Source organism: Crotalus tigris, unplaced genomic scaffold (assembly GCF_016545835.1).
Source record: "Crotalus tigris isolate CLP2741 ecotype Arizona unplaced genomic scaffold, ASM1654583v1 scf7180000018371.15429387391:27106975, whole genome shotgun sequence".
Taxonomy (NCBI): Eukaryota; Metazoa; Chordata; class Lepidosauria; order Squamata; family Viperidae; genus Crotalus; species Crotalus tigris.
In genome coordinates, this window is record NW_024096970.1 from 4,060,714 (window position 1) to 4,083,529 (window position 22,816).

The window sequence follows — 22,816 nt, forward strand, 5'->3', positions numbered from 1 at the left end:
AGACTCTTGATGTTATTTTTATAGGGTATCTTGATTCCTTCAGTTTACACTGTTTTTCCTCTGTTGATAGTGAGCGTGGCACATTTGTCCAGTTCAAACTCCATTGCAATATCTTGGCCGTTTACATGGACAATGTTGAGCAATGATTCTATTTCAGATGGTATTTTTCCATACAGCTTCAGATAGTCCATGTAAGGGAGGTGGAATAGTCTGGCAGATGTTTTTGATATTGGAAAGCCATGGCCTGATTTGTTTGGTATTGTTGACAGAGGAATCAGTGCAACGACAAACAGTATGATGGTATTATTATTTAAATTTATATGCTGCCTAACTCCAATGACTCTGGGTGATTACAGATGAAATGTTAAAAACAAGAAAAAATGCAGTGATAGAGAAAAGGGCTAAAGATGTCAAGGATGACAGAAAAAACCCAGACATGAACAAAAAGAATCAAATCCATACAGTCCAAAGGGAATTGTAGTCACCCTCATCAAAGGCTTGGGTAAAGAAATTGGTTTTCAAGGCTCTTTGAAACATTAGCAGGATGGAGGACAGCCAGATCTCCACAGCAACCTCACTCCAGAATCTCATTCTTTGGCTCTAAGAATCAATCTTAGAGCCAAATTTTAATTCAGAGTTTTATATGAAATGTTTACTCACCCTACTCCTAATTGATAGAAACCTATTCATTTAATTGAACATATGTGATTCTGAACTGGTCTACTTTAGAAAAAGAATGTTGACAAGGCAGACAAAAATAGTAAGAGAGTACATGCCTTTTTTCATAGTTGAATAGCAATTAAAAGAGTTGAAATCCAAATACATCTAGACGACATCAGACTGGAGAAGGTACTGTATGTCTTACTCATAGAATACAATGTTATGGACCTGAATACTAGTATGTTTTTGGTCATCTCTTTTTTTTAATTGGTTCAGAGTAGTATATATTGTTCATTATAAATGCAGCAGACATTGTAAGAAGCAAAATAAAAATCTTTAAAATGTATATATCAAAAGGACTATTGATTCTTCATTACAATTCATGAATTAATTTGGGTATGTTACACAGTTATTGATCAATTGCATAGAATTCCTTAATACTGCTAATGTATCTTCATGCATTATTCAATAGCAAGTAAGCCATTAATATTAAAGAATAATATTTAATATTAACAGTCACTTCACTTATTAAGGGATGTATTATGAGACACTCTTGGGAACAATTTATCTTAAGATTTGCGCTTTCTATTCCCTGCCAAACTTATAGCTAGCTTCATCTACATGTTAATGCCATTTCCCAGTAACTACGCAAAAAGTGTTTTCTCTAGATGGAAGCATGATAAGAAGTCTCAGCTCTTGGAGTTTCAAAAAAAGAAAAAAACCCACCCTTTTAATAATAGAATCAGTATTTCAGAATTCCCGTCCTTTATATTCTTTGTGAGAGGATATGTCTGTGATTCCTTTTCCAAGAGCTCATGGGTGGGGACCAGGTCATGGAAAGGGTTTTCTATGTGAGGTTGCCCCAACCCTATGGATACTGTTCTGTTCAAATTAGTACCCCTTCAATATCATTTCAGAGAGTTGAAGACTATCCTCTCGTGCTGGGCTTATGGATTATGTGTGGTTATAAAGAATGATTCTACACTCTGTGCCCAATCATTGTTTGTACTGAATCTGTATTTGTTTTTTATAGTTTTTACATGTTCTTCATTGGGCAATGAATTAGCTAATAACTCTTGGTTTTCCAACAGCCCAGTATTTAAATAGAATCATAGTATATTCATGAACCTTTGTATATTTTGAAAATTAAAATCTACTAGAGCCAGAGAAGAATGCCTGCAATTTAAGGAAAGGAATGCTAAATAAAGAAATCATAACAGTGTGGCTGGATTGAATGAGGGAGTAAAGCTTAAAGATTTTAAGTATTTTTTAAATTATAAAACATAAGAGCACTAAGATGAATAGCAATAATAAAATTAAAGCAAAACATGCAAAAATGAAAAATAAATTTTAACAAAATAAAAAACAGGCAAACTTGTAGATAGTTATTGGTTCACAAAAATATAATACAATATTATAATCAGATAAAAAATAGTATTGTAAAATATCATAAAATCTATGCCAACAAAGAATGTGTTATTTCAGTGTCTGGTTAGTAAAAAATACAGACTTTTTCAGGACTGAAAAGTTCCTTATTTCCAAAGGCCGCTCGTTAATGTTTGAAATAATGTCACATTTCCAATTTCTCAAAATTATTCTTTGTGGCAACTCCTCACCCCCTCCCCATCATACCCCCCTATACAGTACTACCATAATTCCATAATTCCTCCTAGTTCAGGGGTAGGCAACCTCCGCTCTTTTATGACTCATGGACTTCAACGCCCAGAATTCCTGAGTCAGCTATGCTGACTCAGGAATTCTGTGAGTTGAAGTCCAGATCTGATGTATAATTGACATTAATTTCTTTAGCATTTAAATATTTCCCCAGAAATCTACTTTTATACATTAAAATACCATTCTCCAAAAATGTCAACAATTCACAAGACCACATCATGAGAGTAAGAGCGCAGTGGCTCACATGGTTAGGATCTAGGTTGGAGATTAGCAAGCCCACATTTGAGACCGGAGTGCTGCTGTATGGCGGTGAACTCTATTACTCTCTCCAGTTCCTTGATAGGGACATGAAAGGACCCTCTCCATGGGGGTCCCTGGGCAACTGTGATGTCACTGGCTAATTGTTTCAACCTGGAAACACCATAAATGTGCCTCGACACAGATGGGACGGGATCATGTGAGTGAATGAATCCTCAAATTTTTCACAGAGAAAATCTGATGCTCATGAGCCGAGGTGGCGCAGCAGTTAGAGTGCAGTACTGCAGGCCACTTTAGCTGACTGTGTTCAGCAGGTCAGCGGTTCAAATCTCACCGGCTCAAGGTTGACTCAGCCTTCCATCCTTCCCAGGTAGGTAAAATGAGGACCCAGATTGTTGGGGGCAATGTAAATATATATATATATTGCTTACTGGTGTACACCGCTTAGAGAGTGCTTGCACTTAAAGGGGTATATAAGCCTCATAAATAAATAAATAAATGGGATATGATAGACATGGGAGCTTGCAGAGTCCCCTGAAGTGGGCGGGGCAAATCTTTTGCCCCATTTTGTATGAGGGATTAAAGAACAAAATATGTGTCTTAAATCTTGCAAAAATGCATATTATCTCTTAACACACAAACTTAGTCCAGTTTTTCTCATTTTGAATCTATTCAGGGATAGCTTGGCTCCTTAAATATCCCCATTCCCAAAGAATTCCCCCAAATTTTGTTTCTTCCTACCTGTTGACATAATACCGTTAGTTACTCTGCTGTACAAGGAGTAATACTTCCTTCGTAAGAATGCCTTCTTAAAATTCAGGTAATTTTATTATAGGCGTTATATCGCTTTTCTTGGAGTTTTGTTTACTTTCCTAAAGTGTGAACAAGATTTTTACATATAGAAAACTGTAGGTATGCTTTTGTTTTGTTTCATTTTCTTTGTTTGTTTTTCTGATTTATATTTTACTTTTTATGATAAAACAATACATAATATTAAAAAAATATTTTTACATATAGAAAACTCTATGTTATAAAGCACTTATATTTCTATACTACAGATGGAGTGAACTAGGAGGATTTGTAGTTTCCAATGGCCGTTTACAGGTAAATGAAACGAACTTTTTAAAATTGTTGCCACAGTACTGTAGATCAGTATTCTCCAATAGGTAAGCTTTATTTATCACCAGGGAAAGCAGGCTTTTGAAGAATGATTGTGAATTTACATAAAAGTGATGCTTCTAATTTATATTCATAAAAGGATTTTAAAAATGCTACACCCTGAGTAGAAATATAGCACATCTTATAACATAAATATTCGATCATCTGCTCAATGTTAAGGAATTTGGAAACCTGAGAAAAAAGTATGAAAAATCTTACTTGATTACAGCCAATACAGTTAATTTTGAATCAGAAAAAGGAAGTCCAGTATATCCATACGCACAACTTTCCTCTCATGAACAGATAGATGCTTGTTCTTTTCATACAGAAGTGCATTGGCTGCAATACATTTCAATAAATAAAATCATGAAACCTCTACAAGTTTTCTATGTATCCAAATTGTTTATTTTATTCATTTAATTTATAGATTGCCTTTATTAATTTTTTATTATTATTTTTGCACTTGGGAAAATCTGCACCAATAGACAAATGTGCAGCCTTGACGATTATGTTCTCTGGATTGAGAGGGAAAAAAAAAAAACCCTATCCTGGAGGAGATGTTAGCATTTCCTGATGTGTTTTGAGCTAATTACAGACACTGCATTTATGAAAATGATTTTTCAGACAGGAGTTCTTCGAACCAATTGTGTGGACTGCTTAGATCGCACGAATACAGCCCAATTTATGGTTGGAAAGTGTGCTTTAGCCTACCAACTCTATTCCTTGGGATTGATTGACAAACCCAATCTTCTATTTGACACAGATGCTGTTAGGTAAGATTTTTCTTCTGAAAGATTTAGTAAATACAGCCATTTGTTTTACACTACTAATTCTTTTCTAAACCTCTGTTTCTGCACACCATGTCACATTAACTTGAATATTTTAGCATATTTAAATGGAGATTCGTTTATCTGACAGCTGAAAAATCTTTTTCTGTTCCTGAAGCACGGATGGATAGATGGATTTATTTATTGATTGTGGAAACAGCTTTGCTGCTCCAATCTAATTGAAGCAGCTTTTGTACAGTACCAGTTGACTTTAAATTGGCATTTCATCTTTCTCAAATCTTTTTGGTAAAAATTAAAGTAAGCTTTGTGAAATTGGACAGGTTCTTCAGTTCCTATGAGGTTGAGTGACAAATGATAATGGATATTGATTATGAGAAAGATTAAAATGCCAGTTGATGATTACTCTTTTTAGTAGAGAAAAAAATAATAAAAAATAAAAAAAATATGTTTGCAACAAGCTTCCCTAATTTAATACCTAAGAAGAATATTTTTATGTTTGGCTTTTAATGCTTTCCTCTATGCTCTGTTTTTGGGAAATGCTTACAGATTCGAAGCTTAGCTGCCCATATGGATCAGGGGAAATTGAGATAATAAAGTGTGTTTTTACAAAGCTTGTTTTTGGGAAATGCTTACAGATTCAAAGCTCAGCTACCTATATGTATCAGGGGAAATTGAGATAGTAAAGAGTGTTTTTACAAAGCTTGTGTTATAGTGATGTCCATGAAGAGCTCTGTGTCCATTTTAGCTAGGATTTCAGTTAAGCTAGACACATCTTAATGTATTGCTGAGCAGGAACGACAGACAAAACAAATGTCTGTGTGGGAGCTTTGCTATTGGCCATATGAGGTCAATATCAATTATTCTTGCTTTGCTTTGAGTCATGATTTTAAATCTGTACTGTCTGGATATAATGGAAGTTTTTAGCTTGCATTGTATCTAAGATAGTAATAAACTCCTAAAGTTACTGCATGTCAATATATTTCTGCCTGCTCAAGAAATAGCTAATGGTTTCTCATTTGTATCTGTCCCACTAGATGCAATTCTAAACTATGTTGTTCCTCCTGCTTTAGATTATTTGAAGAATTATATGAAGATCATGGGGATACATTGTCACTCCAGTATGGTGGCTCTCAACTGGTTCATAGAGTAAAAACTTACAGAAAAATAGCACCCTGGACCCAGCATTCTAAAGATATTATGCAAACTCTTTCAAGATACTATAGCAATGCTTTTTCAGGTATTGAATTGAATTCTGGTTTGGAGATTTTTTCATATCACTTAAGAGGCACTTTAGAGGTATGTTTTCTAATTAATAATAATTAATAGCAGTCAGGTTTGACAGAGAATATTGTTTTGATTAAAAAGAGCTTTATCAAATAAAAGCAGTATGGATATGTCTAGGTAGCCACAATAAATTTTGTTTTATGAAAACAAACGTATTTTCAAGTGGAGATAAGTTATTGTACATATGTACAATTGTATAATAAGTTCAGGGTATATCCAAATTTAATGTTCCATGTATTACTGTGCTGGAAATGGATTTACACAGAATAGCCAAGGTTATAATACTCTTGCTACACATAAACTGTGAGCTGTTGAATAGACTCTTTGCATGATTCCTGTTTTGCTAAAGGAAAGTATATTAGTTAATGAAGGGATCATTTTTAAAGTATAATAGGGAAGCATTGAAGGAATAACCCAGCTTCCAAGTTTAATGTGAAGGAAATACATTGGAGAATAAGTTATCTAGAAGATAAATCTATAATAAAACTGAGACTGAAATAAAATAAAATTGATTTTAAGGGGAAAGGAAATAGAACTTGTTGTGTTAAGCAACATGGAACAGCATATTAGAAAAAATATGGAAAGGCTATAGGAAACAGATATATATTCCATATGCGTGGAAATTGCCACTGTATTGTGTTCTCTTGTAAGGAAGATACTGGGCTATGTGTGAACTTATCCAAAGCGATTGGCTGCTGCAGGCAGGAAGAAATGCCCAAAATATAATGATGGCTTTTCAGTGTGCTTTTGCAAAAACATTAAGAAATAATTTGAAACAAAAATTCTGTTTGCAGCTATAGACCTGGGTTTCCTATAATGTTAATCTTCTGTCATTCTAACTCTACTTCCATCTTTCTCCATTCCGATTTTAAGCTTTCTGGCAATAGAATTAAATAATAAATTTTGAGAGAATATGTATTTTTTTAAAAAAAATTAAATCCCTTTCCTTGTATCTTTTAGATGCTGACCGGCAAGATTCTATTAACTTGTTTCTAGGAGTATTTCAGCCTGAAGAAGGGAAGTCTCATCTCTGGGAACTTCCTACTGATTTTTATTTACATCAAAAGGATGCAATGAATCTTCTCCAGACAAGGCGAAGGTATTTCATTTCAATATTCCCTAGGAACAGAAAATCAGTTCCATTCCATTTCCTTCTGCCTCCATCCTATGTGGGTTATAGGGAGCTTCAAGAGAAAGAGCATAGGGTTTTTATGCCACTTTTACTAACAGAAACCTGTGCAAGAGTTTTTATTGCAAGCAGAAACTTCCATTAATAAATTTTACTTTTTTGAAACTCTTTCCATTCATAGAGTTATCTATATCTATCTATCTATCTATCTATCTATCTATCTATCTATCTATCTATCTATCTATCTATCTATCTATCTATCTATCTATCTATCTACCTACCTACCTACCTACCTACCTACCTACCTACCTACCTACTACCTACCTACCTACCTACCTACCTACCTACCTATCTACTATCTATCTATCTATCTATCTAGTCTAGTTCAGTGGTTCTCAACCTGTGGGTCGGGACCCATTTGGGTTGAACGACCATTTCACGGGGGTCGCCAAACAACGCAGTCCCGCCATTTCCCCCCCCCCCCTTTTTCCTTAGCTGTGCTACTCCCTTTTATTCTATTGGCTTTTGAAAGCCAATAGGATAGACTCTCTTGAATAGAGTCTAATTCTATTGGCTTTCAAAGCCAATAGGAATTGTCCAGGCTGTCTCTGCCCTGCTGAGCCCGCCAAAAGTCCCATTCTGCAAACGGTGCTGCACCAGTTGAGTAGTCCTCGACGTACGACCGGTTGAGTAGTCCTCGACTTACGACCGGTTGGGGGTCGTGGCATTAAAAAGGTTGAGAACCACTGATCTAATTAATGCAGTTCTGCCCTGTTCTATCTCAAACAAATATATTAGGCATGATTTTCCCTACTGTTATCAGCAGTCTCTTTCTGCTCTATCTATATAATTGAAATAAGTAATGTTTAAATATATCACAATGAAAGGAATTGGCAAGGGATCCCTCAAAGAACTTTTTCAGAACTGAAGTATTCCAACTTCTTTATAAATAAACTGGACTTAGCGGCATGGAGGCACATTGGCTGGTGACAGTTAATTCAGGGTGCTAAAAACAAAGATTTCCAAAATTGTATCTCCAAACTAAAGAAAGATTAAAATGAAAAACTGTGTTCGAGTAGAATTTATTGTCATACATTGGGACAAAAATATAGTTTAGAATTGGAAAACATGCTAATACTTACTGTATATCAAAATTATTAGGAATATTGAGCAGCTGTACTATGAGGAAAAGTTTCAACATTTGTAGAGAGAGAGAAAATGATGTGAAATTCAGAATACAGAAGAGAAAAGTATGATAAATTACAAAATCATCATAGGCAGTATGAAAGATAATTTTAAAAGAACTAGATAAATTTATAGATGATATGACAGTGAATGGCTACCACTCATAAATGCTCAGTATTGCTTACAGGATTAAATACAGTATGCACTTGAATATTACTTATTGTAGAACAACATGAGTAAGGATTATTGCATTTATGTTCTGCTTGTAAGGTTCCCAAAAATATCCCATTGGACACTATCGAAAGCAATATTAGTTGCATAAGCTGTATTATCATGATACAGTTACAATATGAAGATAGATTATACTGTAAACCATAGATCTAGTATTTTAGTATCAGTTTAATTGATTGCCTTGAGATATGATTCAGAATTACAGACTTGATCTCAATTTGTACAGTCAGAGTGACCATGATGGAAAAAGCAACTAGAACTTATTCTTTGATTATATTGGTTTGTAAAATGTACTGTCTTTGTAGAGAATGGCTTTTTGATGACTAAAGATAAGATTATATCCATAGCAGTATGAGGAGAGAAATGTTAGTCACCTTCAGAGATTTCATCATGCCACTCAGAAAACAAAAAGCAAGAACATGGCTGATGGCCAAAATGACACACATACAGAAATTGAACAGTGTAAGGATGTGTCAAGAGTAGAAGACAAAGAAACTTTTGCACTGGTGGGAAATACTACTATTTTTAATTAGCAGATACATTAATTTGCTTCTAATATATTGCTTTACAAGGGTTCAAAAGGTTTTGCACAATAGTTATATATGCCAGATATGGTACTCTACAACTACTTGTATATGATTATTTCCATTTGCTAGCGGAAAAATGAAACTATTTGCAGGATTTGGAGGAGTAAAATTAATCCTAGGTCACTGGTCTGAACAACCCAAACAATTCAATTAACACTAAAACAGCAAGAGAAAATGTCTGATTAATTTTATTAGATTTTCAGAATACACAGTTGATTGGCTTGGAATATTTCCCAGCAAAGTTATTTGTAGGCCCTCTATTAAAGACACCCTTCCATCTTAATATATCTTCAAATAATCCCAAAGGTGCTTTTTTTTTTCAAATGATAACTGGATCTTCTTTCACTTCTCCTCCAAGAAGCTTCTTCAGTTTTCATAATCTCTTCAAATGTTGTTCATAGTATGTTTAGGTGTGCATCATGTATGTGTTTCACTTTGAGAGCGGGCAACTACATTTCATTTTTGATGTGTGCCGTTGTGCTCACAGTAAAAAAAAATGACAATAAAGCTTATCTTATAACTTTTCAGGCTAAGATTTTCTATTATGAAACTTGTGGAGTGAGAAAGCACACTGTAACAGTTGGCTAAGTTATAATGAATGTTTAAATCATGAGATTCCATGTGCATGGCAACAGCATAAGGTTGGCAGCCGGAAAGGATAACAGTACCACATCCAGAGCTATGGTTTTACTTTGTTGACATATTAATAGATAAAAGATACTGATGTAAAAGAAGACATTTGAAAGAGAATGAAATAACCTCAAGCCCTAAACAGAGAGGTTATGAATGATTAGTAGGGTTTGAATGTCAGATATAGCAAACTAGTCTAGCATAGTAAGTATCTTCAACAATTGGTTCTGTTTCACAAATGGCAGAAACTGAAAGAGATGGAGGTTAGGACAAGTTCATCAATGCTAAGTTAACACATTTGGAAGGAACTGTGCAGGCACTACAGCTCTGCAACAAACAAAAGCTAAACGTATGTTATTCTGTTATTCAGAATTAAAATAGTTTAAACTTTTACAAATACTTTGAAAATCATTTAATAATCAATGCAAATATATCGTTTCTAATATAAATGAGCAATGTTGTAATTGTTTTGTGTCACATTTTATAATGGAAGGGGAAGATGTATATTTCTGCTACTTTAAGACTAATTACCTATAATTAAAAGTTGGATTATATATAGATGGTTTCCTAAAGATGTTACATTGTTCTACTTTAGTAGGCTGTTCTATTAAGAAGGATATACATTGTTGACTGAAGTAAAGAATGTATTATATGTAGAAGATGGGTATTAAGATAGACAATTATTTAACCTCAACCTCACAGCTAATTTCTCATTTATTTTTATAATAATATTAATTTGCTGCATAATATAATAAAGAATTTATAATCTAAAATTTGGATAATATAGCATGTGTAATTTCATTTATATATATTTGGGCTTAGCAGCTGTAGAGCGTGAGGAATAGAGTGAGGGTTTGGGTAGAGGGCTCCAAGATCAGCAAGGTGAGAAGTATCATGTGCCAAGAGGCAATTGCAAATATAACATATGTGAAGGATGGATGGATTTTTTTTTCATTGTATGCTTTTGTTTTTTTGCTTAAAGCTACACTTTTTGGTGGACTCCTGGTGTTTTAAAGTATTTGCCACTGCCTTTTGATGAAGGTAAATAATATTTGTATAATAACGAACACTATATAACCTGTATAATATGCAACATAAAGTGGGCATAATAAAAATATTCCCTAACATAATGGTGAATTAAGCTTGAGTATTGTTAATGAGGCATCTCTTTATGTAGATATATGAAATATTGAATTTAGCATATTCTTGGATTATCTCTCTCATCCATCTTAATATATTGTTTTCCCATTTTTCAATTTCATGCATTAATATAACTGTCAAAAAGGATAAGTACCAAAAAGGGGCAGATAATTAAAACAAGAAACCAGCAAATAGCCTGAATCTGCCAGGACAGAATCAGGAAAACCAGGGGTCAGAATGAACTAAGACTTAAAACAAACATCAAAAATAACCAATATGAACTATATATGCATTTACTTGTTTTAGTGACATGTGCTGAAAACCAGAGGAAGCTAATAGTGAAGAGATTTCATAGGTTTGATGAAGAGATTGACATTCATAATGATTTTTTTCGACCGTATGAACTCAGCAGTTTTGATGAAATCTTTTGCTTGGCAATGACAAATTCAATGCGGTATGTTTGTTTCATTTTTAATAATGTTGCATTTTGAACTTGCTTTTTTATTCCAAACTCTTATTCAATTTTCCTTAAAAAGTATATAGTAGAAAATATACCTTAAGATAGTAGCAGCAATGGACTGTTAGAAATTACATACTATTTCTCTTTTAATTCAATAAATAATGTGCTAAAATTCCATAGAATTCTGTACTGTCGGCTTCCAGTTTCAAAAGAATCTTAATTCTGTCCAGTTTCCATCACAGTGCATTTATAAACCAACCTAGTTTTGCAGGAATCCACTAACATAAGATGTTCTGAAATATTTGCATTTTGCTGGTAAGTGTGTGGGATAGGTTGACTGTGTGAATCAGTTATCAAAAAGTGAATTTGAAATGATTTTGGTTATTTAACAAGAGCAATATAATTTAATACATGCAAAAAACAGTGCTGTTGGAAATGCCCAATCCAGCCAGTAATACAAATAAATCACATCCTAACTTGAATGTAAAAAAGAACTTCCCTATATATTACATATACATGCTTTGTTTTCATTTGAATTTGTTTTATAGATTTTACTGACAGGACTTAACTATGACAAATATATTGGGGGAGCTCTAAATAATTCAGGAAAAAACATACATTTTTATGGCAATTATGTCTGAAGTTTATTATTCTATAGAAAAATATTACTTCAGAAAAGTAATATAGCTTTTTATTTGATCATTGATTTTCCTTTCTCCTACACATTTCTTCAGAGATTTTATGCCCAAGAATGTTCCCATTGATCCCAGCCCATTTACTGTACGTAAACCAGATGAAACTGGAAAATCTGTTTTGGGGTAAGAAAAGAATCACTGTAAAAAGCATAATATTGCTTTATTTATTTAGCTATATTTACATTATCTGCTATTGTTCTGATGTTGGATAGAATGCAGTGTGAATTGGACCAATGACTATTTTTGTGTTAAAAAGATATAAGCAGATTAGGCACAGGAGTGAAATGGACGCACAAGGCTGGAGTTTGAATTTCAGCTTCTAAATCTTAATAGAATAGAATGGAATGGAATGGAATGGAATAGAATAGAATAGAATAGAATAGAATAGAATAGAATAGAATAGAATAGAATAGAATAGAATAGAATCAGGAAGGGATCTTGGAGATCTTCTAGTCCAGCCCCCTGTTCGAGCATGAGAACCTATAGTAGTTTAATAGATTTACAGTAAACCATCTTTCTGCCTGCAAAACCCACAAAAGGAGATTGGCATCTGCCTTTGCTTCTGTCAGAGAGATTTATGCTGTTCTTTTTTTTCCTCTGGACTCCTCTGGAAGCTGGACTCCTACAAAGACCAAACTAAGATAATACCAAGTAGTGGAACTATAACTAGCTGCCAGAGTGCTAGACACCAATGCATTCAATGCTTTTTCTCCAACTGTAAATGCTCTTTTCTAATGGGGGAGTAAAAAACAAGAATAGTCTGACAATTACAGAACTAGTCCAATGTTTTATTGCCATTTGATGCATGAAATTTCATTTTAGTATTTCTACTGTTAAATCCTTTATAATAAAGGTGATAAGTGTTTTTGCTAATTTACCTAGAGTCTACCTTTCTACCTAACAAAGTTGTTTGGTTAGCAACATTTCCGTTATTGGGGCAGAATTCAAATCAAATTTGAGATAAACATCCTTCTTCTGTTTTCTTCTTCGTTTTTTGCATTAGTACTTCACCAGCCAAGTCTTGTCTTAGCAAAAAGTCATTCTTGTTTCTTCAATTAAGCTTATCTCCAAGTCTTGCCACACTTCAAGATAGACAGTTACTGACTAAAGAGCTTGGCATTGTAGCAGCTGGTAAAGGAAGAATTATACGGAAATATGTAACATTGCAAGAATTTTTAATATAGGATAGATAATGTCCTTTGGGTTCAGAGTATAATTCAGCCTTCTGACTCGCTTGTAAGCTGCAGAAGGCCTTCTGGTTGCTTGTGATCCACAGACTACTCATTTTAAAGCAATAGATCTTTTTTTTCTCCAGGAAAAAAAATAGAAATGTATTTCTATACATACAAAATAAATAAAATATGTTTATAAAGGTATGTTTAGTTTCTAAAAATAAAAAAGCAGAATCTTATTCAGATAATTATAAATTGACAGTGTTGATCACATTTACTGTACCCCTGATTTTTCTGAATATTTTCCAGGCTTCTGCATTTCTAATGATATACTCCTATTCGCTGATCTGTTCAGCATACAATATGTCTCTCTTTAGTTCTGTGTATTTCAGATCTTATTTTGCTACCAATGTTGCTATGAGGTATGGGTTCTGTTATGTTTTAGAAAAGTAACTCAGTTATTACTATCAGATCCAGTTGAAAAAAAGTGAGTAAGAACATTGTGTCCATTTCGATTGATTTTTTATCTGTTCCACAATCTGAATTGGGAATGGACTTTTGGTACTTACAATTCAACACATACGAAGGTTTATAGGTTGAGATAAGTTTATATAGTCTGCATACTTATTGGTTCTATGCTGGATTGCAAGAAAAGACTAGTTCCAAGTGTCTTGCCTTTTGCATAATAAATCTTTTGAGCTATCTTCACCTAATAGGTGGTGTTGAGAAGCATGACTTCTACAGATATGTTTCCCTACTAAAATTTACTGTTGCAACACTGTACTAACATATGTCCACCCGTTCCCACAGTGCATTAAGCAGTCTTAAGAATTCATAACAGATCTAGAACTCTACCTAAAAAAAATTGCAGAGATAATATTTAGTTAATGGTCTTGTGACAACTGAAGTTACAGAGTTTTCTGTGTTGAGAGATCTTCAAACTCTGATGATTATCCTAGTTTTGCTCAAATATTTTGTAATGTGCCTGATGAAAGAGTTTACTTTTAATATTATGACTATTGAATCAGGACTAACTACTGCTTCATTTCAGTACATCCAGGATTTTTTTCTTAAATTTTTACTTTCTGTTCTTATTTTTGTTTTAATGATCCCCCCCCCCTTTAAAAAAAAGAACATAAGGGTAGTTTCATTTCTTCATCTCGCTCCTCAGTCTCTAAAAATCCATTTGCTGAAAGCAGCATTCTTATAGGTCTTTAAGGAGGGAATTACTATAATTGCATGCAAGTGATCAATAAGATTATCTGTACTGAAAATCTAAAGTCATATTTTGTTCTTAATATATCATGCTAATAGAGAATAGATCAATTGCATTTTTTTTCTCTTGAAATAGGTCAGAGACTTTAAGTCATTACTCTTTCAAAAATATCAGTGTCAAAATGTTCTGATCTTGATATGGAGCCATTTAACCACTAGTTTGCAATTTACTGTTTTCTAGGCTGGACTTTTTAAGTGATGGCAAATGACTCAGTTCAGCTAACAAAGCCTTTGAAAGTCATCCTTTGCTCTTACCTTTGTTTGTAGAGCTTTACCTGATAATCTAAAGATTAAAAGCCATTTTAATTGGGTTCTTGTTTCCTAATGTTTTTGCACCTTGGATTAAAACGTGTAGTCAAAATTATAAATGATATTAAAGGCCAAGTGGTCCAGAGGCAGAACAAACTGTAGTTGTAGCTGGAACAGAAAGTCTATCAGAATTTAGCCTCAGAGGATCAAGGACTCTAGCAAGTGAAAAGAATCAAAGCATAACATGATATTTTATGGAGAAATCCATGAAGCTTCTGTTAAAGAGGCATTATGTGCCATGTCTTACTGCAGCTATAGTGTTCCAGATCTGTTAATCAAGAGGCATATCAGGGATAATGGTGTCTTTTCCCCCTACTGTTCAAGTTTGAATGGTTTATTTATTTAATCTAGATCTAGAATATTACTAACCATCAGTATTTTAGTAGTTTACTAGAAAACAATTGAAATTCAAGACATTGAAAAAGCTCAAATACAAATGTTATATGTCAGCTCTTTGAGGTAGATCAGGTCAGGAAACAGAACTACTATACTATTGTAAAGTGTATTAACATAATCACCACCAGATGGATTCGTGGCTGGCTGACCGGCTGTACTCAGTGTGTGGTCCTCAATGGAACTGCATCTACATGGAGGGAAGTGTGTAGTGGGGTGCTCCAGGGCTCTGTTCTAGGCCCAGTGCTCTTCAACATCTTCATCAATGATTTGGAGGAGGGGATAGATGGGGAACTCATCAAATTTGCGGATGACACCAAGCTGGCAGGAATAGCCAACACTCCAGAAGACAGGCTTAAGATACAACAGAATGAAATTCAACGGTGAAAAAAGTAAGGTTCTACATTTAGGCAAGAAAAACCAAATGTACAGGTATAGTATAGGGGGTACCTTGCTCAATAGTAGTAACTGTGAGAGGGATCTTGGAGTCCTAGTGGACAATCACTTAAATATGAGCCAGCAGTGTGCTGCAGCTGCCAAAAAAGCCAACACAGTGCTGGGCTGCATTAACAGAGGGATAGAATCACAATCACGTGAAGTATTGATACCACTTTACAATGCCTTGGTAAGTCCACACTTGGAATACTGCATCCAGTTTTGGTCACCACGATGTAAAAAAGATGCTAAGACTCTAGAAAGAGTACAAAGAAGAGCAACAAAGATGATTAGGGGACTGGAGGCTAAAACATATGAGGAACAGTTGCTGGAATTGGGTATGTCTAGTTTAACAAAGAGAAGGACGAGGAGGGACATGATAGCAGTGTTCCAATATCTCAGGGGCTGCCACAAAGAAGAGGGAGTCAAGCTATTTTCCAAAGCGCCTGAAGGCAGGACGAGAAGCAACGGGTGGAAACTAACCAAAGAGAGAAGCAACCTAGAACCAAGCAGAAACTTTCTGACAATTAGAACAATTAATCAGTGGAACAACCTGCGTCCAGAAGCGGTGAATACTCCAACACTGGAAGTTTTTAAGAAGAAACTGGACAGGCATTTGTCTGAAATGGTGTGGGGTTCTTGCCTGAGCAGGGGGTGGGACTCGATGACCTCCAAGGTCCCTTTCAACTTTATTATTATTATTGTTGTTGTTATTATTATTATTTGCAAGAATATCCCTTTTCCACCTCTTAAACCAGAGTCAAAGCAGGATGGTTTTGATCTTTCCTCTCCTCTTCTACCTCTGAATCTTTTTACTCGTTATCTTATTCTTCCACACCCACAAGCTCTGCAGAAAATGCTGTTCAAAGAAAGAAGAAGCTCAAATCATCTACAGAGAAGCTTGTGACAAAGCTACATTAAGGATGGTGTTTTTTTTTTGTTTGATTGAAAAAATTATATACTACACAATTCCCAATAAAGTCAGCTTCTAGTAGTTAATAGTGGGAAACACAACAATCCATAATGTATCTATCTTAAATTTTGGGAGAAAAAAAAACATACCGTCCACTCTTGTGTTCAGCTACAGTTATTTCAACATATATTATTATCTCTTCCTAGTAGCCATAACTGTGAGCTGGATTTTATTCATTCATTTATTCATTCATTCCATTTTTATAGCTGCCCATCTCAACCAATACCTCTGAATGGCTTCCAGTTCCAAAAATATAAAAAAAAGATTAAAGCATTAAATATTTAGAACAATAAAACATCTAAAATAAATATATGCATATATAATTAATCAGTAAACAGTAGAATAGTAGAAATATTAGTAAAGCCAAGAAATGGAGCCGTTAACACATTCGAAGACCTAGGCTTGGGTACAGAGCCAAGTTTATAAAGCCTTACAAAAGGCCAGCAGGGTTGGGGCCATTCTAATCTCTGAGGGGAGACTATTCCACAGAACAGGGCCTTCTCAGGAAAGGCCCATCTTCTGAGCCCCACCAGCCGACACTGCAAGATGAAATTGGATATTTTATTACCCTTTGGATCAGTGTTATTAACAATATTCAATAAAATGTATTGGTGAGAGGTTGAGAGCAGTCCCAGGGGTTCACATGTTCCTTTACCAGAACCTCTGTTTTAAATAAATGTTTTCCCACAACCATCATTTATATTTATTTGGTTTAACAATTGACACAAACCATACTTCTTTCCTACTTAGGATATCCTCAGGCTCATGTTGCTGTTGTTTAGTTTAGGGAAATAGGACTTCCTGAAGAGAAAAGAAATTGAATATTTTTACTCCTATCCCCAGTGTTTCAAATGTGTACAGAATCTGGATGACAGTCAGCCCCCCCCCCCCAAAAAAAGCCGTGGGTGAACTGATAAACATGTTTCCAAAGTTTATTAAATGTTAATTGTTAATCACAATGAAAGGCAAGCTAAGAAACAAGCTACTGTTAATTTCAGTTCATTAACTATTGAATTTTAATGAGGTTTAAATGAAATTAAGTCAGATTTTGGTATGGTTCTTGTCCATCTATTATTTTTAAGTAGGTGACTTCTGGCATGTTAATCAACAGTTAAGTGCAGCTTTGACTCTGATGAAATATCAAGAAGCAAAATTAGCATAAGGAAAAGAAGAAGAATTCTTTCCTTCTGATTCTGTTTCTTGAATTCACAATTCTGTCTTTCCTCAGAAACAAAAGCAACCGAGGAGAAGAAACCGTACTGCAACGTAAAACGGCTGCTAGTGCTCCTCCGCCCCCCAGCGAGGAGGCCGTGTCCAGCAGCTCTGAGGATGATTCTGGAACTGATAAAGAAGACGAGGGTGCCACCTCTCAGCGTTCAACACCCGTGAAAATATCAGATACTGGAGACAATACCAAAATAACAGAAGTAAGAAATTGGGGTGCCACAAAAACAGGCATGGTTTTATATCCGCTCTTCTGCTTTGTATTCAATACGTACCGAAGGCTTACACATCTGATTTTTCTCTCTCCATTATAGACATTTTTTTTGCTAAGATATAAAAGCAATCACAAGAAGATAAAACCAAAATAAAAACACTGAGGAGGGACCTAGGAAAGCAGATGGAGTACTTAAAAAGCAATTTTAAAAGGGATCGTGCAACTGATTAGATTTCATGCAGAAAATATACCGTGAAGTACTTGATATGTATCAGTGTTTTAAATTAAACTAGGTAATTTAGTCAGGAGTGAAAAATGGGTTAATAGAATATTGGATTAATATAGAAATATAGCTTAATACTACATTTTCAAATAGGAATACTAATTTAGCCAGATGATACCCTTGTGCAGACTGATTCACTACCATTATAATGCTTCAATATCTGGTGATGTTAATGAAGACATGTAAACACAATAAGATGAGGCATCTTGATAATTTTGTTTCAGCACAGTACAGACATTTAAGATTGTACAAGGAAAAGTTCAGAGCACAACCTATGGACAATCAAAGATCAAAAAATACCTTGTCTTTCAAAACATGATATGCAAGAAGAATTTTATGTTTCTGGCCAGATTGGGACTATGAGCCATAGTTGAGACTGGGGGGTGGGTGGGAGTGTCTGTGTATCTGGGGATTTACTATCTCTGGTCTTGGATGGGGTTGCTCTGCCCTAGATGGACCTAGTGTGTAACCTGAGAATCCTCCTGTACTCATGATTCCTGCTTGAGCAGGTGGCAGTCATAGCTAGGAAGGCCTTAGCACAATTTTGAGCTATATGACAGTTGCGCCCTTCCTTAATTAGGAGCCCTTCTCTCGATCACTCATCCCCTGGACATCTCCCACATGGACTACTCCAATGTGCTGTACATGGGACTATTCTTAAAGAGTTTCCAGAAGCTGCAGCTGGTACATGTAACTTCTGCTGCGTAAGCTGCATTGGATGCTTGTTTGCTTCCAAGTGCAAACATTTTTGCTTTTAGTTTTACATTAATCAGGACTTACTGTGATTCCCAAATTTGGAGAACTGTAATATGTTCTAATTGTAGCTAGTGAGAACAAGTGAGGGCCAAACCATGTTCTTATATTAAGCAGATGCCGTCAAGTATGGGTCTCATCTAATACCTAAATATTAAAGATTTAAACTTACTATATTTATTATTTTATTTACTTTATTTATTTATAAATTAATTTGAATAATTCATATTTGAAAGTTTATTGTTCCTTTTAGATGCCAAAGAGGAGGTTTGGTGGGGTATATAGCATAATATTCTGAAATCCATGGAATATTACATTTTTTTAGTCCCTTCATCTGGAATAAACATATGGCCTCTTTGGAGATGTGCATTTGAACATGCACACATAGACTCTTTCTCACCGCTGATCTTTTACCTGCTTTGATTTTGCATGGCTAGATTGCATAGGTTGAGAATTAATGGAAAAATCTTCATTATTGCAGATTATTTGTGGGATTCTTCTTGTACACAACATCAAACATCATCTGAAATGTTGGCCCATTTTTTAGTTCTTTACCCTAAGTGGTTTCAAAGAGGAAGTCTAATAGCATCCCCCAAGCTGCTGTGCCTTACTGAAGTTGGGGGAATTAGATGGAAACATGTATGTCAATGAGCTGAGTCTCTTAATTCCTTTTACTCCAATCTTTGCCCCAAAATCACTACTCTGCTTCTAGGTAGATGTCTAGATAAACTAGAGGAGGATTTTATTCTTTTACTATGAGACCAGTTCTCTGAGACTATATAGAAGATTGCAAGGTTCTTTTCTGTCACTAGTCTGATACATTGCTAATGACTGGAAATGCCCTAAATTGAGTAATAGTAAACACTCTGTGTTGAGCACAAGTTTTGTGATAATTTATTTTTTTCTTTTTTCTGGAATCCTGACCATTGATAGAAATATATCACGTTACACTTAAGGGGCCCTAATTCTCTTAGTGCCACTCTTTCCCTAAAGATTAAAATTGCATATGTTAGTAAGAAGCAAAATGAAGATGATTTTGGCTGGAGCTCTCTGGAGAACACAGCCGTCATTTGGTAATCCATCTTTCATCCAGTTTTATGATTACACATTCTACTGAAACCCCCCCCCCCCAAGAATTAAAATTAAGCTGGTCAAAAGAATTGATAACACATAGATATAAATATATATTTTATAATAAGAAAGATATGATTTATAATTAAAATAGCACTCTTTCTTTTGATATGGGAATTATAAAGACACTAGGATGGCTTGTATAAATAAAATCTCTGGCTACATAAATGTAACTAATTTTGAGAAAATCATAACTGACAAAGATATTTTGAATACTGATGGGAAATTAAACTTAAATAAGAGCTCGAAAAACAGGGCACTGATTTAATAAGGAGATTTTAATTGCAAATGCAATTTAAATATAAAGTGATCAGAAAAGAGGTTATAAATTGGTACTATTGTTATTTGTATAACACTAGAAAAATATGAAGAGGATGTGTGTATCTAATTTGTATGTATTAATAGTAGTAAGAACTGTATTTGTTTAATATGAGAAAATGAAAACTCTATGGGAAGAAGAGAGGATCGGGGGAAATACCACTGGATTGTGTAGCATTGAACAAATTTATATTGAAGAAGTTAAGATGCAACATTGAGTAACAAATGTACCCGGACATCACATTTGTTTACTTAGCATTTATGATTTATAATTGTAGCGGGGCTGGCCGAAGGACTTTGTGGGAGCCTGGCCGGAGAGAGGGAAGTAGGAAGCTTGGACAGGTGTGGATCAGGCAGAAGGAAAGAAAACTGGAAGGAGAAAGTTGTGTGTGTGTGTGGTTGTTGTTGTTGTCGGGGAGAGACCAGGTGAAGCCGAAGAGGAGTTTGGGGTTTTATGTGATTCTTTTCCTCTGAAATAGAGGGAAGGAGAGAGAGAGAGAGAGAGAGAGAGAGAGAGAGAGAGGGAGAGAGAGCGGAGTTTTATTGCTTTCTTTCATGGGGGGATATCCCGAGCGAAGGGAAGAGTGAGAGTGAGAAGATGGAAAGCTTGGTGGGGTTTTAAATTCAGGTTTTAAGTAGAAAGGAAGGGGGGGTTGGCATAGAGAGACCTGGGACTATGAGTGCCGACAGAAGAGAAGGAGAGGCTGATCACTACTGCTTCGGAGATCAGCGGTCATCCAAACGTTGATCATTATCACCTGTGCAAGCTGTAGACATTGTGGGGAGCTGCCCGCACGGGGCGAGCTGTTGCTACGCAGCGCTGACTATCTTCGCTCGTGCTTTCTGTTGCTGCCTGGAGCAGGAGGGCCTCCCCCCCTGTTTTCCCAGGCGGCTGCTACAAGCCATTGACTACTATTGTCATGACTGCTAGGGGGTTGATACATACTGTCATACACTGACTGCCGTGGCTAGGAGTTGGTCATCTTTGTTCCTGTAAACCCCTTTGACGACAAGAACCTGCCACCTCTTTACTCTGCGTGAGTTCCCGCTAAAAAGGACATTCTATCAACGCCTTGAGAGTGCAGCTGCTGAGTGTAACTGAAGGGGGGGCTATGAGGGCCTGGGCTTTGGCGGCCTCTGAGGGGGTTATGCTACATAATAATAGAAAATGAATAAAACACATTAAAAAAAGAATTAAGCTAATTGTTCAGATAGGAACCAGCAGCCACAGGCATGTGTGCTAACTAGCACTTATGATTAAGTATGTCCTACAGATACTTCCAATAAGAACAAAATTGACTGTAGATATATAATGAATAGTACTAGATCAAAAAAAGAAAAAAAACGAAACAGCATTAATATGTTATTTATTACTAGAGTCTTTTGTGGATTGAAGAATTTTTTACACATATAAATGGAGAAAAGGTTTTTTATAATTCATACATTACATGTTCTGTTTCTGATTATCCATCCCTATTTCTTTTTATCCACTATAACATTATACCTCTGAAATACATTTTTGGATATTACTTACTCTTCTCTGCTGTTCTTTGTGTTCTTATATTTACTCTTTTTTTTCTTCTAATTATTTCTTATTTCATTTTAGTTTCCTATTTTCATATTTCTGTTCCCTTTTCTCCTTTTTGTGAAGGCTGCTTTACCTTACATCACAGGTCTTATGGCCTGAAGGCACTATTAAAAAATGCATAAGATACTCTTATTCCACTACAGTTTTTTCCCATGTAACCTGAAATGTTACATCCTGAACTCAGATCATTGCTCTCCTGCCTGCTTGTCTGTTAGCTTGCCATGAACTTTGGCCATTTCTTTCTCACTTAAGCACCCATCTGTTCCTGACAGCATGGCACAAAATTAACCTTGCTCCATTACCTGGCTGGCTCATCTTCTCTGCCATTCACACTTGTAACTGGAGAAAAAAAGTGAGTCACAGGAGTTTATGGGAACATACAAGAGACAAAGAAAAATAAATCAAATAATTGTTCCAGTAATTTAAAAATGCAAAAAAGTCCCACAAAATAATTTGGGTAATGTTAACACTTGTAGCATTGATACATGCACTGTACTGTAACATTGCAACCAATTTATACTTATTTTTTAAAAATGACTATCTCTTTAGAAATTCAATAAAATTATTTGAAATCTCAGAAGTAGCATGTAGTATTCCGGTATAATAAAAGCAGGTGTCTACAACATTTTAATCCCAGCTCATTTATCTGTGTTCAGAGATCCTAAAATTCCCAAATAGCCTAGCCTATTTTTCTACTAGCATGTGAAAAAAAACCTTTTTAAAAAAGAACCTTCATCAGAATGTTGAAATGCAGTGCACCCCTGTGAAAGGTCTTAGATAGCTAATCTTGTAAGATTCAATATTGCATTTCCCCCATACCTGAGATTCTATTAATTTTCTTCTCTTCCAATGCATTTCAGAATTACCCT

General features: G+C 35.1%; 1 protein-coding gene across 1 annotated transcript in view; it reads left to right on the forward strand.

Moving 5' to 3' along the window:
• The window catches only part of FIG4 (FIG4 phosphoinositide 5-phosphatase), an 87,391-nt gene that overhangs the window by 51,490 nt on the left and 13,085 nt on the right, over positions 1 to 22,816 (forward strand). The window contains exons 13-20 of the mRNA XM_039351182.1: positions 3,651 to 3,696; positions 4,375 to 4,523; positions 5,609 to 5,775; positions 6,783 to 6,921; positions 10,567 to 10,625; positions 11,031 to 11,178; positions 11,919 to 12,002; positions 17,665 to 17,863. Coding sequence (XP_039207116.1) covers positions 3,651 to 3,696; positions 4,375 to 4,523; positions 5,609 to 5,775; positions 6,783 to 6,921; positions 10,567 to 10,625; positions 11,031 to 11,178; positions 11,919 to 12,002; positions 17,665 to 17,863 — 991 coding nt within the window. The remainder of the gene's footprint in view (positions 1 to 3,650; positions 3,697 to 4,374; positions 4,524 to 5,608; positions 5,776 to 6,782; positions 6,922 to 10,566; positions 10,626 to 11,030; positions 11,179 to 11,918; positions 12,003 to 17,664; positions 17,864 to 22,816) is intronic.